The sequence below is a fragment of the Agelaius phoeniceus genome, chromosome 2 (assembly GCF_051311805.1).
Source record: "Agelaius phoeniceus isolate bAgePho1 chromosome 2, bAgePho1.hap1, whole genome shotgun sequence".
In the NCBI taxonomy this organism is placed as follows: Eukaryota; Metazoa; Chordata; class Aves; order Passeriformes; family Icteridae; genus Agelaius; species Agelaius phoeniceus.
The window spans coordinates 92,936,053-92,955,398 of NC_135266.1; the positions used below are offsets into that span (position 1 = coordinate 92,936,053).

Sequence of the window (19,346 nt, forward strand, 5' to 3'; positions counted from 1 at the left end):
TTTTTTCCCCTGCCTGTTGATCCAAACTCTACAGCAGACCAGTTCCTAGTTACCAGCAGTTGTGTGAGCAAAGCAGACACAGTGACCACACACACAATCCTGTTGCTTCACATAGATATATGTATGGGTATAGATATACTGTATATACACATGGATTTTTTTTTAATATATATATATATATAAAATAACACCTCGTTTATAAAGCGACATTTAATTGCCACTGGTTCCCTTCCCACCCCACAAAAACAATAGTATACAAAATATAAAATATTTTAAATATTTATAAACGTTGCAAGAAAAAAATAGAACTGTATGAAAATATTTTTTTTTTCTGAGGTTCCCTCCTGCCCTGTGGGATGAGGAAGAGAAGGGGTACACGTCTGGCCGGCCTAGTGTGCCTTGAGTCCATAGTTGTTAAGTGGGTACGAGTATGCCCTGCCTAATACTATCCGGTCCCGGAGGAGCTTAAATAAGACATAATAATTGCAGAAAAGGATGAGGGCCATGGAGAGCGTGTGGTTCCACTTCTCTGAGCGCAGCAGGGAGTAGAGCTGGTAGCAGACCACGCTGCCTTCGATGAGAATCAGCAGGTTGAGCAGCCGTAAGGGACGGTGAAAGAGGAACTGCAGGGAAAGAGTAAAGAAGGAGAGATTTCTGTCATTTGTTGCTGGGTTGAAGTGAGGAGGAGTATGGACATAATGCTGTCAGGGACCACTGCAGAGCAGAAGCAGTGCTTGTGCTCCAGCCACCACTAGCTGCTACTTAGGGAAAACAGAAACAAGGCATGTAGAACTGGCATTTTGCTTGAGAAGGGGAAGTAGGTGAAATAAACCTATTGGCCTGCTGACACACTTTCCCATTTCCCTGAAAGATGTTAACTAGAACCCTCTCAGGGGAATGCCACTGCCTGATAGAGCTGTGCCACCTCAATGAGAAAGAGAGCTGTGGAGACCTGTGTCACCTCAATGAGAAAGCACTGACAAGGCAGCCGTGGCTCCCATCTTGCCCAGAGGTCACTGTTAGACAGAATGGGTAAGCCCCACTGCTGCCAACATGTATTTTGATCAACAGCCCCAGGCTGTCACGGAACACTGAACTCTCTTCTGCTGCAGCTGGGTTTGAGCCTCTCCTCCCTCCCACAGTGGTAAAGCACCAAGCAACAGAAGAGATACTTGCATAAAAGCGGGCATGGGACACGTCTGAAGGCACTGCTACGTTGTAAGGCCCAACTGCTTTATACAGGCACCGGCTCCGTCGCACCAGAACTCCCTGTGGCCATATTGTGTTTTCTGACCAGCTGTGGGGAAACAATGCCAGAGTGTCAACATCTGTGCTCCCAACCCCCTGAACAAGGGTTCACAGGAATGGACTGCATCTTGAAAAATACCAAAGCCTCTGCCACAAGAACATGTCTTAGTTCCCACTGGAAAAGCACAGAGGGTTGATCACAAGCCCATTCAATGGACTCTGAAGTAGTATGAACAAATGGTTCCCAGTGCTAGAACCTTGTCCACTGCAGTGGAGGGAGCCACCCCCTGCCTCTGCTCAAGATGCTCTCCAGTGGCCAAGAAGAATCTCAGCATTCCTTTCTGTGAGGGAACCAGCAGTGACTGGAGGAGCTCAGACAGCTCTCTAGAGCAGCCATATCTGTTTTCAGTGAACGAGGCCAGTAGAGTTGCATGGGGGAGTGCAAACACATCCTCAGTAGATAAACACTGCTGGTATTTGCTCATCCACTAGAACATCTCAGCCCCTTGCTAGGCATGCCAAGCCCTCCCATCCCCACACTCACATGTGCTGTGGAGCATTGCTGTAGGAGCCATGTTCTAGTTTCTGCCACTTGCCGAGGTGGGCGGCAGACCTGTGGAGCAGGTCACAGTACTTGGGAGGCAGCAGCTGCGTGGTGAGCATGACAAAGGCATTGATCCACACCATGATGAGGTGCTCGCAGGACCAGCGCATGTCATAGTACTGGGTGCTCTGCAAAGAGACCAGACAAGAACTTGGCACCACTGTCACAAAGCAGAAGGAGGATGACAAGGGACATACTGCATGTGCATCCAGCAGACCCACACCACACGTTACAGGCATGCGCTTTTGGACCGGTGATTTCGGAGGGTTACGGCTTAGGAGGCGCTCAAGGCTCCCTTCTCCTTGAGCTGCAGGAGAAAGGGCAGGGGATGATGCTGCAGCTGGTGCATCTCCTCCTCCAGCAGCAGGTAACAAGGCAGCTTGCTTGCCACAGAACTGCCCCAGGAGCACCAATTGCACCAAGACTGCTACATGGATTGTGGAGCCCTGCCCATTTCTCTGCACAAACTGGAGCTTATTCAAATTAGAGAAATGACAGATGAAAAAATATAACCCCCACACTGACAAGAGGTTCTTGGATTTAGTTTGCCAAGCATCCTAGTTGGCTCTAACAGGCTGACCACCAAAGCCTCTGATCCAAGCACTCAAAAGCAACGATGTTGGATCTGAGACGGGTAACAACAGGTTCTCTTTTCTAGGAAGAACACAGCTATCCATCTGCCTAGGACAGGGGGTGGGAGAAGGGGAGTTAGTAAGTGGGGTGATGGGACTAGAGGTGCATCACATTTATGGCAATACCTATCTGCCAACCAGGAGCAGTACTAGTGCACTCCGGATGCAGCCATGCTCCGCTATCCGGGCTGCCAAAGGGGAGACAGAGAAAAGGGGAATTAACCAGGAATCTGGCCTGGCAGCAGTTCACACAACATTCAGAAGGAGACAGTGGGCAGGGGCACAGAGAGAGCCAGACAACAGCTACCTTCACAAAGCACAGTGGCAGGAAAGCCACATAGTAGGCACTGAAGAGAGAGTTGAAGAGAACTTCCTTGATCCTGCGGTTGAAGTCTGCTTTTAGACACTCCACCTCATTTCGGATGAGATCTGGGGAAAGGGGGCAGCTGTGGGTGGGGATAGATGTAGGATTATTGAACTGTTCTCTCAGGGATTCCCACAGGAGCGAGAAGAAGTCTTTGACCAGGCTGCTGACAGCTGAAGCCCCATCATCCGCCACCTGGTCCTGTACCAAGTAACCACAGTCTGCAGGTAGAGGCTGTGCTCTGCTGTCCTGGTGGAAGCAGCACAGAGGGACGTAGACACCAAACCTGCCGTGAAGGAAAGAAAAAAATGGCTGAAATAACAGCCATCCCAATAGGGGGCACCTCCCCAACAGGTACTGGCCCTGACAAGAGTGACAGCACATAGGAACCCCCCATTCCAGAAGCTAGCAGCCAACTCTTCTCCCCACTAAAAGGCCAGAGGCTGCAGCTTCAACACCTGTGCAGAGAAGTTTTTTTAAATCCCATTTGCAGAACCACCAACAGTCCCAAAAGCTCAGTTTTCAAGTGGCAGTAAACAAACACAGCTCACACAAACAGCAGCTGAGGCAATTCACTTCATCAACTCTGTGCCACCTCCTCACACCTTCCCCCAGCCATTCCTGCTTCCTTTTTAATCCTAAATCGAGGAGACATTACAGCCAACACTCTGCTTCCCACAGTGGCTCATGGCACCCCCAAGCAGCTGTGCACCCCCAAACACCCTACCCAGAAGGTTCAAAGTGGTGTCACTCACGGGTAGCCCAGGAAGAGAAGGTTGAGAACAGAATGGCTGCGGAAGAGGTTGACCAGAGTCCAGCAGAGCACCCATCCACAGAGGGTGAGCAGCACCAGGCGCACCATGTAGCACATCAGCGATGTTGCACCCACCTGAGAGGCCTGCAAATGGAGAGGAAACACTCAGCAGTCCTATAACAACCAGTGCTAGAAGATAAGCACAAGGGATGCCTGTGGAGGATGAGCAGGGAGAGGGTGCCAGGAGGTACTAGAAGAGGGATAGGTGCCCTCTTCCTCTCAGAAGCAGGAAACTGATTCTCTTACAAACATAAATGCCTTCAATTTTATTAATGATTGACAGGATCCAAAAGATTCAAATAATCATGAGTTGTGGGGTATGACTAAAATAGGGCCTTTGAAGAAAAAATCAGAGCTGCAAAGCAGAAAAATATTTTTGCTCAAGTCCCTTATTGCTCCAATGATAGCCCAAGATAGCCTGAAACCCATTTCCTCTCTCTCTTTTCTTTAGAAGGATCAGGTCTCAGCATTGTGAAAATTTGCAGCTGAGGGAAAAGAAGATGTGCACCTTCTCAATTCCAAACCCAGATTTCCATAATTTAGCTCTATTGGATGTGCAGGCTGCAGTGTAGTGAGAAGGCACCACAGCAAGAAAGCCTGATCCAATCTCCAGAGGAGAGAAGGGAACTGAGCTATGAAAAGATTCTTAAGAGTTAGAGCCAATACATGGGATGCACAAGAACCTGCATGGAAGATTTCAATGCAGAAATTTCAGCCTATGGCAAGTCTTACAGAGGATGTGAACTTAAATGAAAATGGAAGGAATCAGTTGAAAAGAGCGCTTCAGAGTTCCCACCTTGTCCATTTATCTATTCAACAGGACATAACTGTTCCTTTATTTAATTTACTTATTTTTAAACACTGCTTAGTTGCTTAGCCTAGAGTTGTATTAGCTATTTCAGTGGACAAAACTTCTATTTTCCTGAAAATGACCTTTTACAGAGACTTAATTTGGCCTGGTTCTGCTCCCACAAACACAGAGAAGGTCTCAAAATGTGTGGTGACATGACCAGAGTCTGAGTTACTGACTAACCAGGACTGGAAAAGCAGTTCTACCAGTACTCCTATGTCACTTCAGTGTAGTCAGACATTCTCCACCTGACTCTTCCCCCTCTGAGCTCCTGTTCATTCTTCTTGTCTTGGCCAACCTCCCTATTTGCCTTTTTGCTACTTGACTTGCAATTCTCTCAGCCACTTCTCTAGCATGAGATAGTGGGGTACAGTATTGTACCTGCAGAGATAAATAAGCAAGTGAGACCATTTAATCTCCTCCTAGATGAAGAGCCAACAAAGCTACCCAATACTACAGGACATGACTGGTCTCAAGGAGAAAACTCCAAGGCAGAAAAGCATCCTCAAAATCTTAGTCCTTCACACCCAGAATCTTCTGAGGGAAGAAACCTTCCAACCTGCAGAATTTTCCTAGGCCATGGATGACCATGTTCTGCAGCAAGTTCTACAGGCAGGAGAGGGAACAGTGGGAATGTTACCTCAGAGATAATGGCCCACACCAGCCTCCGTGCCAGCATCACTGTGATGAACGCCGCCAGGTGGTAGTCAATGAGGTGAAAATTCTGAAGGAGGAAAGAAAAAAGATCTTCACCAGGAAAAGGGACTCTGAAACCACCCAGATGGGGTGGGACTAGAAAACTGGCTGGTGGAGAGTACATTAGCACCTCACATAAGCATTCCCCAGATCTCTCTATTAGGGATGAAGGGAAATCAATAAACATTAGTAATATAGGAACGTCTCCAGAAGCAAGATCTCCTCCACAGGGAGATTCCTTCCCATGGAGAGGTTTCCACAGAAAACAAAACAAACCAATCCTTCAGGCAGGTATTCTTGGGGTCAAAGGGACATCTAGAACCAGAATCCTACCATGGAGAACAGGTTGCAGGTTCTCAACAGAAAAGCCCCTGAACAATCAGACAAAGGGCAGCCAAACTGGAGTCTAGAGTGAGCACACCAGCTCACTTTCCCTTTTGGTCTCAAAAATGGTCTGTAGCAACCAGTGCTTCCTGATGAAACCAAGCTGATCTGAGAAACCTCATCTTCATTGGCCATGAAGAAGTTCTCTAGCTGCTCTTACAGCTTTTCAGTGAAGCCATCCAATATATTCTGGCCAGAAGAGTTAGTAGACTCTGAATACTGCTGCTTTTGGTACTTCAGGGACATTTTGGGTAAAAAAGAATGCTTGAGTTGTGATGGGAATAAACAAACGACCGTTAAATCCTGGTGGGTAGGGAGCCCCAGACAGAGTGCTTTTACTTCTAAGCCAGCTGTGTCCAGCACGGCAGGGCTGAGCAGGAGGCTGGTGACTGGAACACCAGCACCACCTGTCGGTACAGGTAACTGAGGGACCACCTCGTGCTTCCAAGCAGCCTTTAGGACACGGTTCCAGCTGCACAGGCCGACTTCGCTCACTTGAGGCCTGCTGGCTCACAGGCAGCTTATTGGGACAGCAAGAACACTGAAACCGAGGAGGTCGAGAGCTTTACATAAGCTGAGGATCTGACCCCCTCCTCCACTGTGCTGCTCACTTGCTCTGAGATCCTAACAAAAATCTGCACATCTTCCTTCTCTCAGGCTCTGTTGTTTCAACCGGCAAGGGGCACTCACAGCAGGAGACAGCTCCTGGAGTCTCAACTCTGTGTCAAACCCTAGGGACTAGCTAGACCATGCAAACATGTGCAAGAAGTATCCCCTGAAGGAGTCCTGCTGACTTCTCTCTCTCTCCTGCCATGATTTTCTCCCCTGTAAAATGGGGGATGACATGGCCCTGACTGATGGGGGTGCATGTGAACTCTCATTTACTCCCTTAATGTCAAATGCTTGGTGATTCCTGGATTGAAGAAGCATGAAAGGAGCTGTGTAATGAAAAAGCCTGAGTGATGGCACTTGCTGGGGAACTCACCAGTGAGGTGCAGGAAGCAGGGTGATTGTATGGGTACCACCAGACAGTCTTGTAGATGTTGATGTACTGAATGAAGAGGGCTACCAAAAGGTAGATGAAGAACAGGAATTCAAAGAGAAGGCTCCCATCCAATGGCAGGTCAGGGATCCGGCAGTGACGCACAGGCTCTGGAGTAATCAGTGCTGTGATCGGAGGTGCTGACAGGCTGATGGCATTACCATTCCTGAAGCAGATGGACATCACTTACTTGGTAAACATTCTCCATCATCTCTGACATTTCCCAGGATAGAGTGCTTGAGGTTGTAAATATGAGACTGGGTATTACCAGGGGAGAGGTGACAGCAGTTTTGCATTCCTATTTATGACATGAGACATGAGGCTGGTGGTGACCTCCATCATCTTAGCTCAGACAAAACCCTTATCCAGAATTTTCTCTGAATGACAGCTTCATCTGTCAGAAGTGCTGTGACATGCCCAGCAATATTTCAGTAAACTTGCAGACTGAGGAGCAGACACACAGAGCTAAAATCATTAAGGACTCTGTGCTACACCCAACAGTTAATATTGGCTTTCCATCCATCACCAGGACACTACAGTAGCACCCAGCCTCCTTCTCCAGCACAGCAAAGTGCCCATTGTCTTTCTGTTCATAGTTCCTCTTTTAAAAAGATGAGTAACTAAAAATGGAATGGAGTAGTTCAGCCACTTCCTAAAGGCTAACCTCTCAAGTGTTCTCATACTTCCTTCTTTTCTAGCTTTCAGAGGAGGATAGGACAAAGCTCTGGCATACTGAACTGGTAGAGGAACTATGCTATGTCTGACTGAAACCAGATAAGCAACGCTCTCCCAGGACCCTGGGGCCCTGACACCACAGTCTCGACATCACTTGCTTCTTGCTTCCAAAGAACTTCAAACTGTGCTATCTGTCCCTCTGTCCCTGACAGAGAAGTCTGTAAAGGCCAAAGCTAAATGGCTTGGATTGCTCTACTCTGTAAGAATGAACCTATACCAGGGCCCCAGCATGCAGCAAATAGCTTCTCTGGTCTGCCAACTTTTTATGGAAAGAAGTAATGCTGGGCCCTTTCAGTTTTTATACCAAATGTGGTAATCTCAATGTCACTGCATGTCTGTTCCTGTTTCAGCCCCCAACTTCCCCAGAAATTGCAGGTCATCTCTACCAACTATGAGAATTAGTTTCATCAACCTGCAGGTATAAAACAGAATATGGGCATCCTCCTGCCTTGTGTTTCTATTATGTAGGAGGAGGAGTCACAGCTGTACTCTGATGTGTCACATTAATTCCCCAGGGCAGTGAAGGTAGGTGAGTGAGACAAGGACTCATCATTTGCTAGGACTCACTGCTCTGGAAACTGCTGCAGGAAAGACAAATGAAGCATTGTGTGATTTCCACCCCTGTGTGATTTCTACTGTGACTGTTGTGACCACAAGAGAGTGGTGAAGGGGGGTTGAGACCACTGCCACAATCCCCTCCATGGGGCTGATTTTAATGCATGAAGTCAAAAGAGGGGCTGCAGAGGGAAGCATGTACCACAGCAGAGCTGAGAAGGGAAGCTGGAAGAGGTTTGTCATGCAGGACTTGTTCCCTCTTGGATGAGTTGTCTCATAATACCACAGTGGAGGGCTCAAGGTTCCCCTCTCCCAACCCCTCACTTTCACCACAAAGCCATGCTCCCACACAGGGTTCAGGGTGGATCAAGGCTCCTTGCTGCTTTCAGTGCTGTCCCAGCCACGGATGTCTCAAGAGCCCTGCCTCTGTCCTCACCTGTTTCTCAGACCAGTACCGTTTCCACAGCTCCCGCCAACCAGAGTCTGGAGAGAAGGCAAAGCGGAACGGCTTAGCTGCTGCCGGCTGGGTCCCCTCCTTCCACCGGGCATGACCAGGAACCAGTCCACTCCCAGTGCCTCCAGCAGGCTGTGCCCTGACACACAGACAACGATCCAAAAGCCTTCCCAAATCTGCAAAGGAGGCAGAAACATCACTTAAGCTTTAAACTCTGGTCACACTCACCCAGTTCACGCTCCAGCCAGGCAAATTCATGCAGAAGGGAGTCACTCCATACACTCAGAGCCCTGTGGGACAGCCACCAGCACTCTAAACCACTGTGCCACTTCAATGGCAGCAGGTCAGTGTCTGCTTGCACACCCAGAAGGAACACCACTGACACTGTGTCTCTAAAAAGGGGCTGCTTACATTAGCCATCAACAAATGACAGCACTTACTGCTGGCTGGAAAGTACCACTGAGCACCTCCAGAGCTGGAGATGACACAAATGTGTGCTTTATTTCAAAAGCAAACCTGGGAAGAGCCTTCTCCATATTGTGGTTGAGCTACTAGAGCTTCACAGCTCTTTATAGGCACTCAGCACATTACTTGCCAGGCTCTGATGCTGGTAGGTAATTCAGACACCCTCTGGCAGACCTCTGAACAGACAGACTCGTGTCCTTGAAGGAAACTGCATGGTCCAGCTCCCTTCTGTGCTAATGCCCAAATGACACCAAGGTAATACATCCATTTAAAAGTGGGTTTAGCTAGCAGAAAAGTGCAGCAAAACACACATGTATGCATGTACTTCAAATGCACATATGGGCAATCCCATAACCCAGCCCTGAAAAGAAAAATAATTCAGAAGTAAACTTGTACATATTTATTTACCTATTTATTTTTAATGACACACTTAAATCTATCAATTCCTTAAAATAAACTGCAATGAAAGAGGCTGGGCAACTCAGAATATCAGAACAATAGTGTCATTTCTGGCATATTTTTCTTCTATTTCACTGGTCTCCCACATGACACTGCAAGGATTTTGGCAGTCAGGAAAGTTTCCAGTGGAAACACAGCAGACATAAGGGAGTGAAGGATTGAACTGGAGTGCACCTGTGCTGTACAGGAACAAGACACCAAGTGAGCATCTCACTACAAGGACTTTGGTGTGTCTGTGTGCCTGGAGTCTAAATCAGCTGCCCTTTTGGAAAAATATCATAGCCAGAACCAACCCAGGGGCCAAAAAAGCACATCCACCTTCTGGGAAACTCCAGATGTAGCTTTGAAATGTACAGATGGAACCTATGGTCTATTTATAATTCAGTCATCACCTCCTTTAAAATCCCGAGAAATCACAGCTGGCAGAAATGCCAGAAGTTTTGTCAGTGAGTCACAGGACTGTCACCATGAACATAGCGTGCAGGAGTACTTCTCTAAAAAATTCCCTCAAAGAATTGCCCTTTGTATTAAAATTTCCTATCCTTCATCTCTACTCCGATAAACAATTGTCATTATTGAAACCAGGATACCAATTCTCAAACTTTCAACAAAAATCAAGATGTTTCAAAGGATGAATGCTTCCTGTATACCCACACAAAAGTCAGTTGGAAAAATCAAACCAAACCAAACCCAAAAAAAACACATCAAAAACCAGAGATCCAGGAGGGAGAGAGGAAAAAAAAATAAACAGGAGATATGAAAATGCATGAAAGGCAAGCAAACATTGGAGAATTTTGGTTTTGAGTAAATAGTGTGTTTTGGCAGACTTTAATACTCTTATATCTCCAATAGCAACACAACAGAGATTGAAGCCTTCCTTACCTTTCTTGTCAAGCAAGAATTTTCAGACAATTTTCCCTACGATGTTCTAGAGTTTTACTTGGAAATATTTCTATTTCAGGAATTAAATATAAACAAGAAAATTCTCCTGCATGTGTAACATGAGTAGGGGCAGCAACAAACAATGCAGAATCCACTTAGGGCATTCAGACACTTTCGATAAACAGCTAAAGTGAAACAAAAAAATGAGGAAAAACCCCCAAAAAGAACAAACTTGAAAGCCATTTTAAGCCAAATTTAGCTACCACAGGGCCTGTGGTAGCTGAAACAATTGGTCTGATTCGACCTACAGGATATTTATGATAATGGATGCAATATGTTGGTGGTCTAATTAGTGCTATTAACAGTGGAAGGTAGTTTATAGCACATTCAATAATTCATGTAAATAATTTAATAGGTCTCATTAGTATCACCCCATTAGTATGCCTCACACGCTCGCCAATACAGACACTTGGACACAGAGTAATCGCAATTCCAGCCCCTAGCTTTACAAACCAGTAAAATGCAGGTTTTTACCAGTAAAAACAACTGCCCATGGAAAGAAGCCATCCTTAACGTCAGTGCATATATTTTAAATGCACTTGAATAAGCCCTTTCACAGTGATTCATGAACATATAGACTGGGCAGTTCCTCAAGCCAAGCTTTAAATAACTTTAAATACTGGAGTCAGATCAAATTAGGTAGGCATTTTGTTGGAGCAAAATCTGCCTAAGAACCATCCCTTTTTTTGTTTGCTTTTATTTTGTAAAACTAGCCACACAAAACTGAAGCTCCAGAGATAAAGCTAAACAAAGCAGTGAGATTACACATCAGATTGTCTCTAAGTCTGCTTTTTTTTGGCCTTGAACCAATCAACAGCCCTCCTTTTTGAGGAGAAAGACATGGGGAAAAGCATTTTTATAGCTTTCAATTAATAAAGAAAGGCACGATTCTACTTTGAAAACGAGAAAAAAAGGTGTCCATAAACTCCTTACTCCAAGAGATAATATTCCAAGTCATATTAAGTATTAATGAAGAGTCTACCCTGCTCCCTTCTCTGTTTGCATTCCCCACCCCATCAGTGATTATATTTTATAGTCATGCAGAAAAAGTGAGTAATGAAAGATAAAAGCTTTTCCTGACAAGACTCTTCAGTCCATTAACGTGATTCCACACTGTTTTTCCAGTTCACTTACAATTTCCCTCAAAAAATAAGCGACATGCTTGTAGTCCCTTCATCCTCAAATCCTCAGAACCAGTATTACCTAGCCTCCAAGATATCCTCTCTGAGGCAAATGTGGGCATCATAAAAACACACAGGCAGAATGTGGAGAGCAGCTACAGAAGAGCAGACAGTGGTCCTGCCCATGCACAGGGAATGGATGTGGGTATGGACAGCTCTTGGCTTCAAGGGCAGACCATGCTTCAGGACAGAGACAACACTTTCATTTGTGACACAGTTACAAGGAAATCCAGAAACAGAAGGCATCAGATGCTCTGATTTCCAGTTCCTGCTTTTAGGACCACAGAAAGCACTTGGTAATTTTTTTTTTCTGTGCCACAATACCCTTCCTGCCCATCAGCTCCCCAGCTATCCTGACGAGGCAGGATCGTGGCAGGATTGTGGCAGGCAAGAACCACAGCTGTGTGCACAAGTTTACTGATAAAAAGCTAGGCAGATGAATTACTCACCAATTCAGAGGTGAAACAGTGTGCAGCCCTGTCCTGCTCACCAAGGCCCATCACTCAGAATCATGTTTCTGCATCAGCAGCTGCCCAAACAGCTCTTTCAAGAGGCAATCAGGAGAGAGTCAGTGACTCATCAGAATGGCAAGTGTGCCTGTTTCCCATCTCTTTGCTGGAAACGCTACAAAGCTCAGTCAGTTATTTTGATGGTGTTACCATTTTTTAATTGGAGAAAACTCCAAGCCTCTCCAGTCTTGTTGGGAAGCTTGCTGCACTGAGACATGAGAACTCCCAGAGTCTGGAAGACATTCAGGTGGCTTTCCTTGTCTCCACAAGTCCTAGCACCAGTTACTCACAAGAGCAGAAAGAGAAACATGGCCATCCTCACTTGGTGCAATGTGGCTCAAGAAGACCACAGGTCTCTCACTGCAACTCACCATCTCAATTAAAGCAACCTTCTTCCTGCTGAGGAAGCATGTGACAGCTGGGGGTGAAGCAACACATGGTCTCTGTGGTGAGGGACTCTCTCTGCCCCCACAGCAACACAGACACTCCTGGCAAGACTTTCCATTCAGGGTGTCCGTGCTTTGTGGAAACACACCTGCCCCGTGTGCAGAGCTCCCTGGCAGGGAAGCGCAGCCAGCCACCCCCACGACATGGCTGCAGAGCACTGACACAAAGCACAATTAGTTTCTGAAACTGAAAATGCTCTCTTGGTTGCTAATGTCCTTAACTCAACTCACTGCAGCTGGTCAGCCTTATCCTAAACTTGCAGTTGTCCAGCAATCCTAATATCTTTGCAAATTATCAGACAAGTTTTCCTTTGAACTTTGAACTTCTGAGAGTCCTAGTTACTATAGGTTATTTTTACTTCCTTTTAGTGTGAACATCTTATTTATTTATTTAAATTAAAATAAAAAACAACCAAAACAAAACCAAACCCCCATTCTGACAGCTGGAAAAACAGACACAAAGCTAATAATTGACTCACCCAATATAACACCAAAAAGAAAAAGAATCACCAGAGAGCCAAGGAACAGAGATGGCTTCACCCAAGCTTTGGTCACAAGGCCACCTTGTCAGCACCCTCACATCTGCCACAACGGAAGCCACAAAGACACAAAATTTCTGTGAAAGCCCCAACTGGTCTGGGAATAAAATAAGCATTTAGTTGTTGCAAGGGAGGAAACAACCGACAGGTTATCAGATGGAAAGCTAAATATTTGGCTTGCACAGAGCTGCCCCGGTGCTAAGTCAACACAACCTTTCAACTCCGGCTGGATCCAAAGGCACACACCCGCCACCTGGCCCAGAGCTGGGAGGCAAAACCGGTTAGGAGGGAGGTCTCCAAGTCAGCACATTTTCTAAGCCCTCATGCCATACAGAGAGATGGATTAAGATGGGGATTTGGCACAGAGAGAGACAGAAACCCCCCTGAAGTGCAGCCCAAGCACCATCAAACAGGAGAGCTGGGTGGGGAATCACCACTGTCAGGTGGTGCACACCAGCAAGACTAATTTTTGCTCGGTGACTAATAACCTCCTCTGTAAAAACAAAACCAACCCATCAAGACCACGTCAGTGTACGCTTTTCTGATACAGTACAACTCTGGCTGAAGAGGTTGCATCTATCAGTCCTCTACACAGATGCCAAAACCAAAGGGTCGAAGTAGCAAGATTATGGCAAACGATGACAAACAGCATATGTACTGTATGACTTATTTCTAGTGTTTTCAGCAAGGAAGAGTAGAGCTAAGCAGCAGGGTAAGTGGGAAAAATAGAAGTTTTAGCTTAAGACAAGGGGAAGGCAGTGCCTGCCATTTGCAGCTGCCACAGTATTTCAAATACCCACATACAAAAATGGGAATGGGAAAGAAAAGTTTTTCAGGAAAAGCCTCTCAAAGTTAAAGTGCAGTAAGCTCAGTCAGCTCATTTTGCAGACATGTTAAAGTATAAGACATAGATTTAAGTTCTTAATACTCCAGATAAACAAAATTATCTAAGATACTAAAAAAGCCATTTTTAAACACAGAGAAATCCTATAAATTCCCTAAAAATCCCCTCAAAGACCTTACTTTAGGGGGTGCAAGGAAGAAGTCTCCAGAGGTATGCAGGCAATAGTGTCCCCTTCAGAAGACAGGCGAGTTCAGGTTTTGTGAATCGAAGGAAAGTTGAGACACACACTAAGCACTCTAAACAAACCTCTGGAGAGTACAAGAACAAAGCCACAATTCCTGGTGTAATAAAACAGTATTACCTTATATTGCCATATAATTACCTTGTGCAACTAACTGCTGCAGCAGGTCAAAACAAACAGCTTAGGAAAACTTCAATGTATGACTGTAGTAATTTTATGAATGAAGACAAGAGAATTTATATTCCAAAAGGAAGTAAAAAAAACAAACAAACAAAAAAAAAAAAAAACAAAGCCACAATGCAAGACCCTCAAGGCTCAGCAGCTCCAAGTGGCCAATAACACTCCTCACCAAGCCAACAACGATTACACAGCTAGCAGCAAGACATTAACATTTTCTTTGGCTTCTTCTGATGTATACAGCAACACTCCCAGCCACATAGTGGATCCAGGAATAAAGAAAGCATTGGCTTGTTCTTGTGTGACAACAAGACAGAATTGCAAAGCTGAGCTTTTCCAGCAGCAGAGGGAAATGCAGGCCTGACCAGTTGGGTCACAGTCTATTTCGGTCCTCGAGTTCCCATGCTTCTGAATTGTCTGGGGAAAGGGACATCAAGCCCAGCCTCATCCAGAGTGAGAAGCCCAAACTAAAGAGCTGGAGGGAATTACTGAGCCAGACAGTTCTCTGAGCGTGTAACAACACAGAAGTTTTAACTCCAACTCCACATTACTGATAGAAACTGAAGTTCTGTTTAGAAGGGGACACTGGTTGGGAAGTGAAACACAAGGGCAGTGTTTCAGCAGCCACAACACAGGCAAAGCTATCAAAGCTGGCTGATAATACAATTTATCAACATGCGCTCACTCCTAAGTACATCTTGCACCAGAGCTCTTCAGTAAGCATTACGCACAGCCACAGCTCTGCTAAAACACAGCTACAGATCACTCTATATTATACCATGCCATGTGCAGTAACTGGGAAAGTCAGGGAATTTTAGGTATGGCCACTGAAATTTTTTTTTTTCCAAGATATCAAGCCAAATGCACAACAAAACAGATCACTACTGACAGGGAAAAAAGAAGGGGAAAAAAATAGAAGATGCTCATGCTTTAAGAGCCCATCTTAAAATTTTCCATCAAGCAAGCCACCAAAATAGGCATTCTCCTCCCAACCTTGAACACAAACCCACAGTCTAATGGCCTGAGCACAGGCCAGGATATCTTCTGCTTTTTAATCTTTCCTCTTCAACTGACTTCCAGGGAACTTGTTTTACCAATACAGACCTCAGTTTCCTTATCCAAAACATGATAAACTCTTCTAAAGTACTTCTCCTCCCAAGGGTCTCTGTATGTAGTAGTGGATATTTTTTACAGTATTATTTTAGCGCTTTAGACAAGCTTTTTTTAAAACAAACAGAAGCAGCTTTCCTGCTGGTTTTGTTCCTCTGCCAATCCCTATGTTTAATTTAATGGAGATCAGCCATGATGACAAATCATGGGGAGTCACTAGGATTTTTCTATTTTGTCCTCAAATAGCTAAAAATAAGGCAGGCATCTGCCATCTGTAGCAATGAGCTTGAGCGCATGAAAAAGAACACAAGTTAAAAACCACTTCCTTGAGCCTTTCACCAAGTCATCGCACTGGGATTCACAGCAGAAAGTATCAGTGAGACATGCTTTGCACATCCCTGACGCTGCAGAAAAGCAACAACATTGCAGAGAATTTTAAACACATTGTAATTTGTATAAATCATAAATTTGCATTAAAATATAAACCACATATGAGGATGCACAGATTTTCCTCTACTTGCCTCTTAAACAACAGGTTCAGATGACATAAATATTCCCCACAAAACAGTAAGTCTTCAATTCAACCTCCATGACTTTGGTAGGCAGGACTCAGAACTTTGTATGACTGTTTACAGAGCAACTAATCCAGCAGATTGAGAAAATGCAATAGGATACATTAATCCCTTGTATAATTAATTATACTGAGACTAATCCAGCTGTCTGAATCTGCATACAGGCTCCCCTATATGTATTTCTGGGCTGCAGATGTCTACTGATAATTTTGCTTTAAACCAACAATTCCAAACCTCCCAAAGGATGCCACTGCACCCTGTCTCCCAGGACAGCTCTCCTGACCAGGTTGCATTATACCCACTTCTCACCAGAAGTCTCATTTTTGCTTGCAATACCCAAAAAAATCAAGAAAACGTTGGAAATAACTCACCAATGACAACAGCCCCCAAAGAACAGCATGAAATCTTCCAGGACAGTTTGTGAAAGCTTATGAGCTACTTTCCCAAATCAGACAGCTACTACAGATTTACCTCTGATATTAAAAATCCACCTGCTAACAGCTATGCCTATCTAACTGCAGCTTACCTAACTGTGGTAGGGTTAGAAACAAATGGACTAAAGTTCCAATTTTAACTGCCAGAAGAAAATTTCTTCCAGGATTTCCTGTGGCACAGGGAAAACACTGAGATTAAGGAGCAGAATGGTCTCAGAATTGCTACTATCTTGTTGCTTTCCACCACATCCATCTTTAGCAACTGTACCTCTACTGAGGAGTACTGGGTAGCCCAACTGGTTTCTGACCTGAATGCTCATGGAAACTGGAAGCCACCTTAACAAACATTTCTAGCACATTTGCTCTTGGCTGTATTCTCAAATATCCAGATTGTGTGCCTATAGAAAGAAAGAAACTGTTAAGTTTTATGAAAACCAGGTTTGAGTCAATCTGCATTACATATCCTTTCAGAGAAAGATTTGTGTCCACTGCTACTCAGTTTCAAAACCAGCAGAAAGGTGTGGGGCTTCCCCTTCAAACACTGCATACAGAAGTAAATTTTTTAATCTAAAATTTCAGAACTAAGAGGAATGTCTGAAGAATAGACAAAAAAGTAATTATGCCTGTCTGCTTTTGAGTTCTAGTAACAGTACATCTACATTGGCAATGTTACATCAGCACAAATGTTGCTAACACAGGCAGGCCAGTAACATGAGAATTGCTTTATTTCCTTAGCTTCCACTGAATCTACTGTGGTAAATGCCATTAGTGTCTCTGAAAAACAAGTAATTTCAGCAAGGTGCTTATCTGTATAATGCAAAAATTTTTATAAGAATTCATCATCTTACAAGCAGAATAGAAACATGCACTGCAAAGTAGGAAGCAAAATGTTTTATCCCCATTTTACAATCAGAAAGACTAAATAGAAGAGTAAGAAATAAAAGACCTGCATTTTCAAAATTATTAATGATTTTGAATGCTCTGGTTGAGGCAGTATAGACACCTCCATTAGTAGGAACATGGACACCCAGAGCTTCTGAAAGTCAGGTCTCAAATGCTGCCAAGAGACAGCCAGGAATGAGCTGTACAGGAGGCACGCAGGTGTTCTATGGTCTTGAGATCAGGAGTACACACTGAGCACGGGTCACTGTGTCACTGATATCACTTGAGCTTCTTGTTGTTCCAAATAAATCAAACCTGGAAAACATTACCACCTGCTGTGCTGGTTTGTACAGCAAAACCCCAGGCAAAGAAGCTCAAGAACAGGAACAAGGAGTAGCTGCATCTACACCTAAAGATAAGGGTGTCAGATAAGGGACAACAAGGAGCACATGAAGTTTCAGCCCAAACCCCAGAGGGGTCAGCATTGCCTGGCACAATGAGCACACCAGTGAGCCCAGATTTTACCAGCAGAGTATAATCCAAGCACCTTGGCTGAAGGAGTCTGCACTCCAAGAGCTGCAGCTGGAAGGAGGAATGAGCGTCAGAAACACTCCAACAGCAGGAGTGCCAGGAGGTGAGCCATGGAGCAGAATGTGGGTTAAAAAGGGCTGATGTTCTCTGCCTTCAGCATCCTGTAAAACTGGAGCTGAGCCATTCCAGTCCCACCCCTGTATTAGTGTATCCCTCTCCCAGAAATCTCTTCTGGTTACAGTGAGTTAACAGACAGAAGGGATGGTTAGAGAAGGGATGCCTTGTCTCCAAAAATTTTGTAACTCACCCCTTTGTAACACAGACATCTCATTTCTCCACTTCCAGTTGTAACAGACGACAGGGACATGAGGGGCCCCTTACTCACAATGGAAAGCATGCATGAGAGCAATCAGAGATTGCAAACAAAGCTGCCTCTGTTTCTGCTGTACGTTCACATGTTAAAATGATGCTGGAGTAGGGAAGGAGATGTCTCATGTAATAGGGAAAATCATGCGCCCAACTGCTAGCCTATATAAGAGAGAATGATTGATACACTGTTTTCACTGCGGTACAAAAAAGAACAGCGACAGAAATGTGCACCCACATCCATTCTGGAAACGGTACCTTATGGCGGGTTGGATTTACCTGGACTTAGAGAAGACTGCCTCAACTCCTCATCTTCCACAGGACAGTCCCCTTGCAAGACTGGTTACATAGGGACAGCGCTTTAAAAGCCCAAAGCGCACACTGCCGTGACCCCAGCCCAACTTCCTCGTGTTTAATCCTCAACCCTCCTCCCACAGAGCACCCGGCTCCCAGCAGCGTGCGCGGACCTCCTGCTTTAACCCAAACACAGCAGGAAATGTCTCGAAGGAGAAGCCCGGGACCAAAAGCCGTAACTTACCAGCAGGACGGAACAAACCCGGCGGAACCCTCCCCACCACTCACTCCCACACACACAGACACACACCCCAGGTTTCGGAGGGGAGCTCCGGCGGTCGCAGCCCGCCGCCCGCCGGGGTAGCCGTGGCTCTCCCGGCGCTGCCCACGGGAGCGGCGGGGCCGTACTCACACATCCAAGCGCGGGCGGCGGCGCGGCTCGGACATCAGCCGGCAGCGGGGTCCCCTCCGGCGGCAGCGGCCCGGCGGCGAGACCCGGCCCCGGCAACCCCCGGCCCGCCCGGGGGGAACGAGGCTGCGGCGGCGGCGGTGGGAGCCCCGCGGAGCGTCCCTCCTCCCGCCGGGCAGACCCACCTCGCCGCTGCCCCGCGGCGGGGCAGGAGCAGGGGAAGGGATAGGAGGAGAAGAGGAGGCAGGCGGGCGGGTCCGGCCTCGGCGCCCCGGCGCGGCCCTGCACAGCGCCGGCTACCCGGGAGACGTGGCAGTGAGGGCTGATGCTCTCATCACGCGGCGACAGCGGCGGCGGCCCGCGGCGGCAGCGGCCGGCCCAGGGAGGGCAGGAGCCGCGGGGAGGGCGGGGCCGCGGCCGCGCCGCGCCGCCATCTTGGTGGTGGCAGGCAGGGCTCAGGTGCTGCCGCCGGCCAGGCCTCGCTGCTGGGGCTCCGCAGAGCCACACCGAACCACGAAATCAATCAGGTCGGAAAAGACCTCTGAGATCGTGGAGACCAACCTATGG

General features: G+C 46.3%; 1 protein-coding gene across 4 annotated transcripts; it reads right to left on the reverse strand.

Moving 5' to 3' along the window:
- Positions 1–195: 195 nt before the first annotated feature.
- Positions 196–19,140, reverse strand: TMEM39A (transmembrane protein 39A). Of its 4 annotated transcripts, none has more exons than XM_054654805.2 (9): positions 18,783–19,140; positions 8,361–8,554; positions 6,578–6,800; positions 5,153–5,236; positions 3,604–3,746; positions 2,792–3,134; positions 1,793–1,980; positions 1,177–1,297; positions 196–623 (listed from the first exon to the last, which is right to left on the reverse strand). In XM_054654805.2, exons 2-9 carry the CDS (start codon positions 8,471–8,473, stop codon positions 390–392), a joined length of 1,449 nt encoding a protein of 482 aa, XP_054510780.1. In that variant the 5' UTR covers positions 8,474–8,554; positions 18,783–19,140; the 3' UTR covers positions 196–389. The 4 variants fall into 4 exon arrangements, with proteins under 4 accessions (XP_054510780.1, XP_077030393.1, XP_077030392.1 ...); XM_077174278.1 differs by lacking the exon at positions 18,783–19,140 and adding an exon at positions 16,606–16,981; XM_077174277.1 differs by lacking the exon at positions 18,783–19,140 and having other exon boundaries at positions 8,361–14,274.
- Between the last annotated feature and the right edge of the window lie 206 nt (positions 19,141–19,346).

What these genes read in the sequence shown, in the direction of transcription:
- TMEM39A (XM_077174277.1), bottom strand. Translation starts at nt 8,575, where the DNA reads ATGTTTCTGCCTCCTTTGCAGATTTGGGAAGGCTTTTGGATCGTTGTC. An exon ending in CTGCTTCCTGCACCTCACTG is followed by an intron (nt 5,237 to 6,577) that starts GTGAGTTCCCCA and finishes TTCCTCCTTCAG; the next exon opens with AATTTTCACCTCATTGACTA. An exon ending in TGCCACTGTGCTTTGTGAAG is followed by an intron (nt 1,981 to 2,791) that starts GTAGCTGTTGTC and finishes GTCTCTTTGCAG; the next exon opens with AGCACCCAGTACTATGACAT.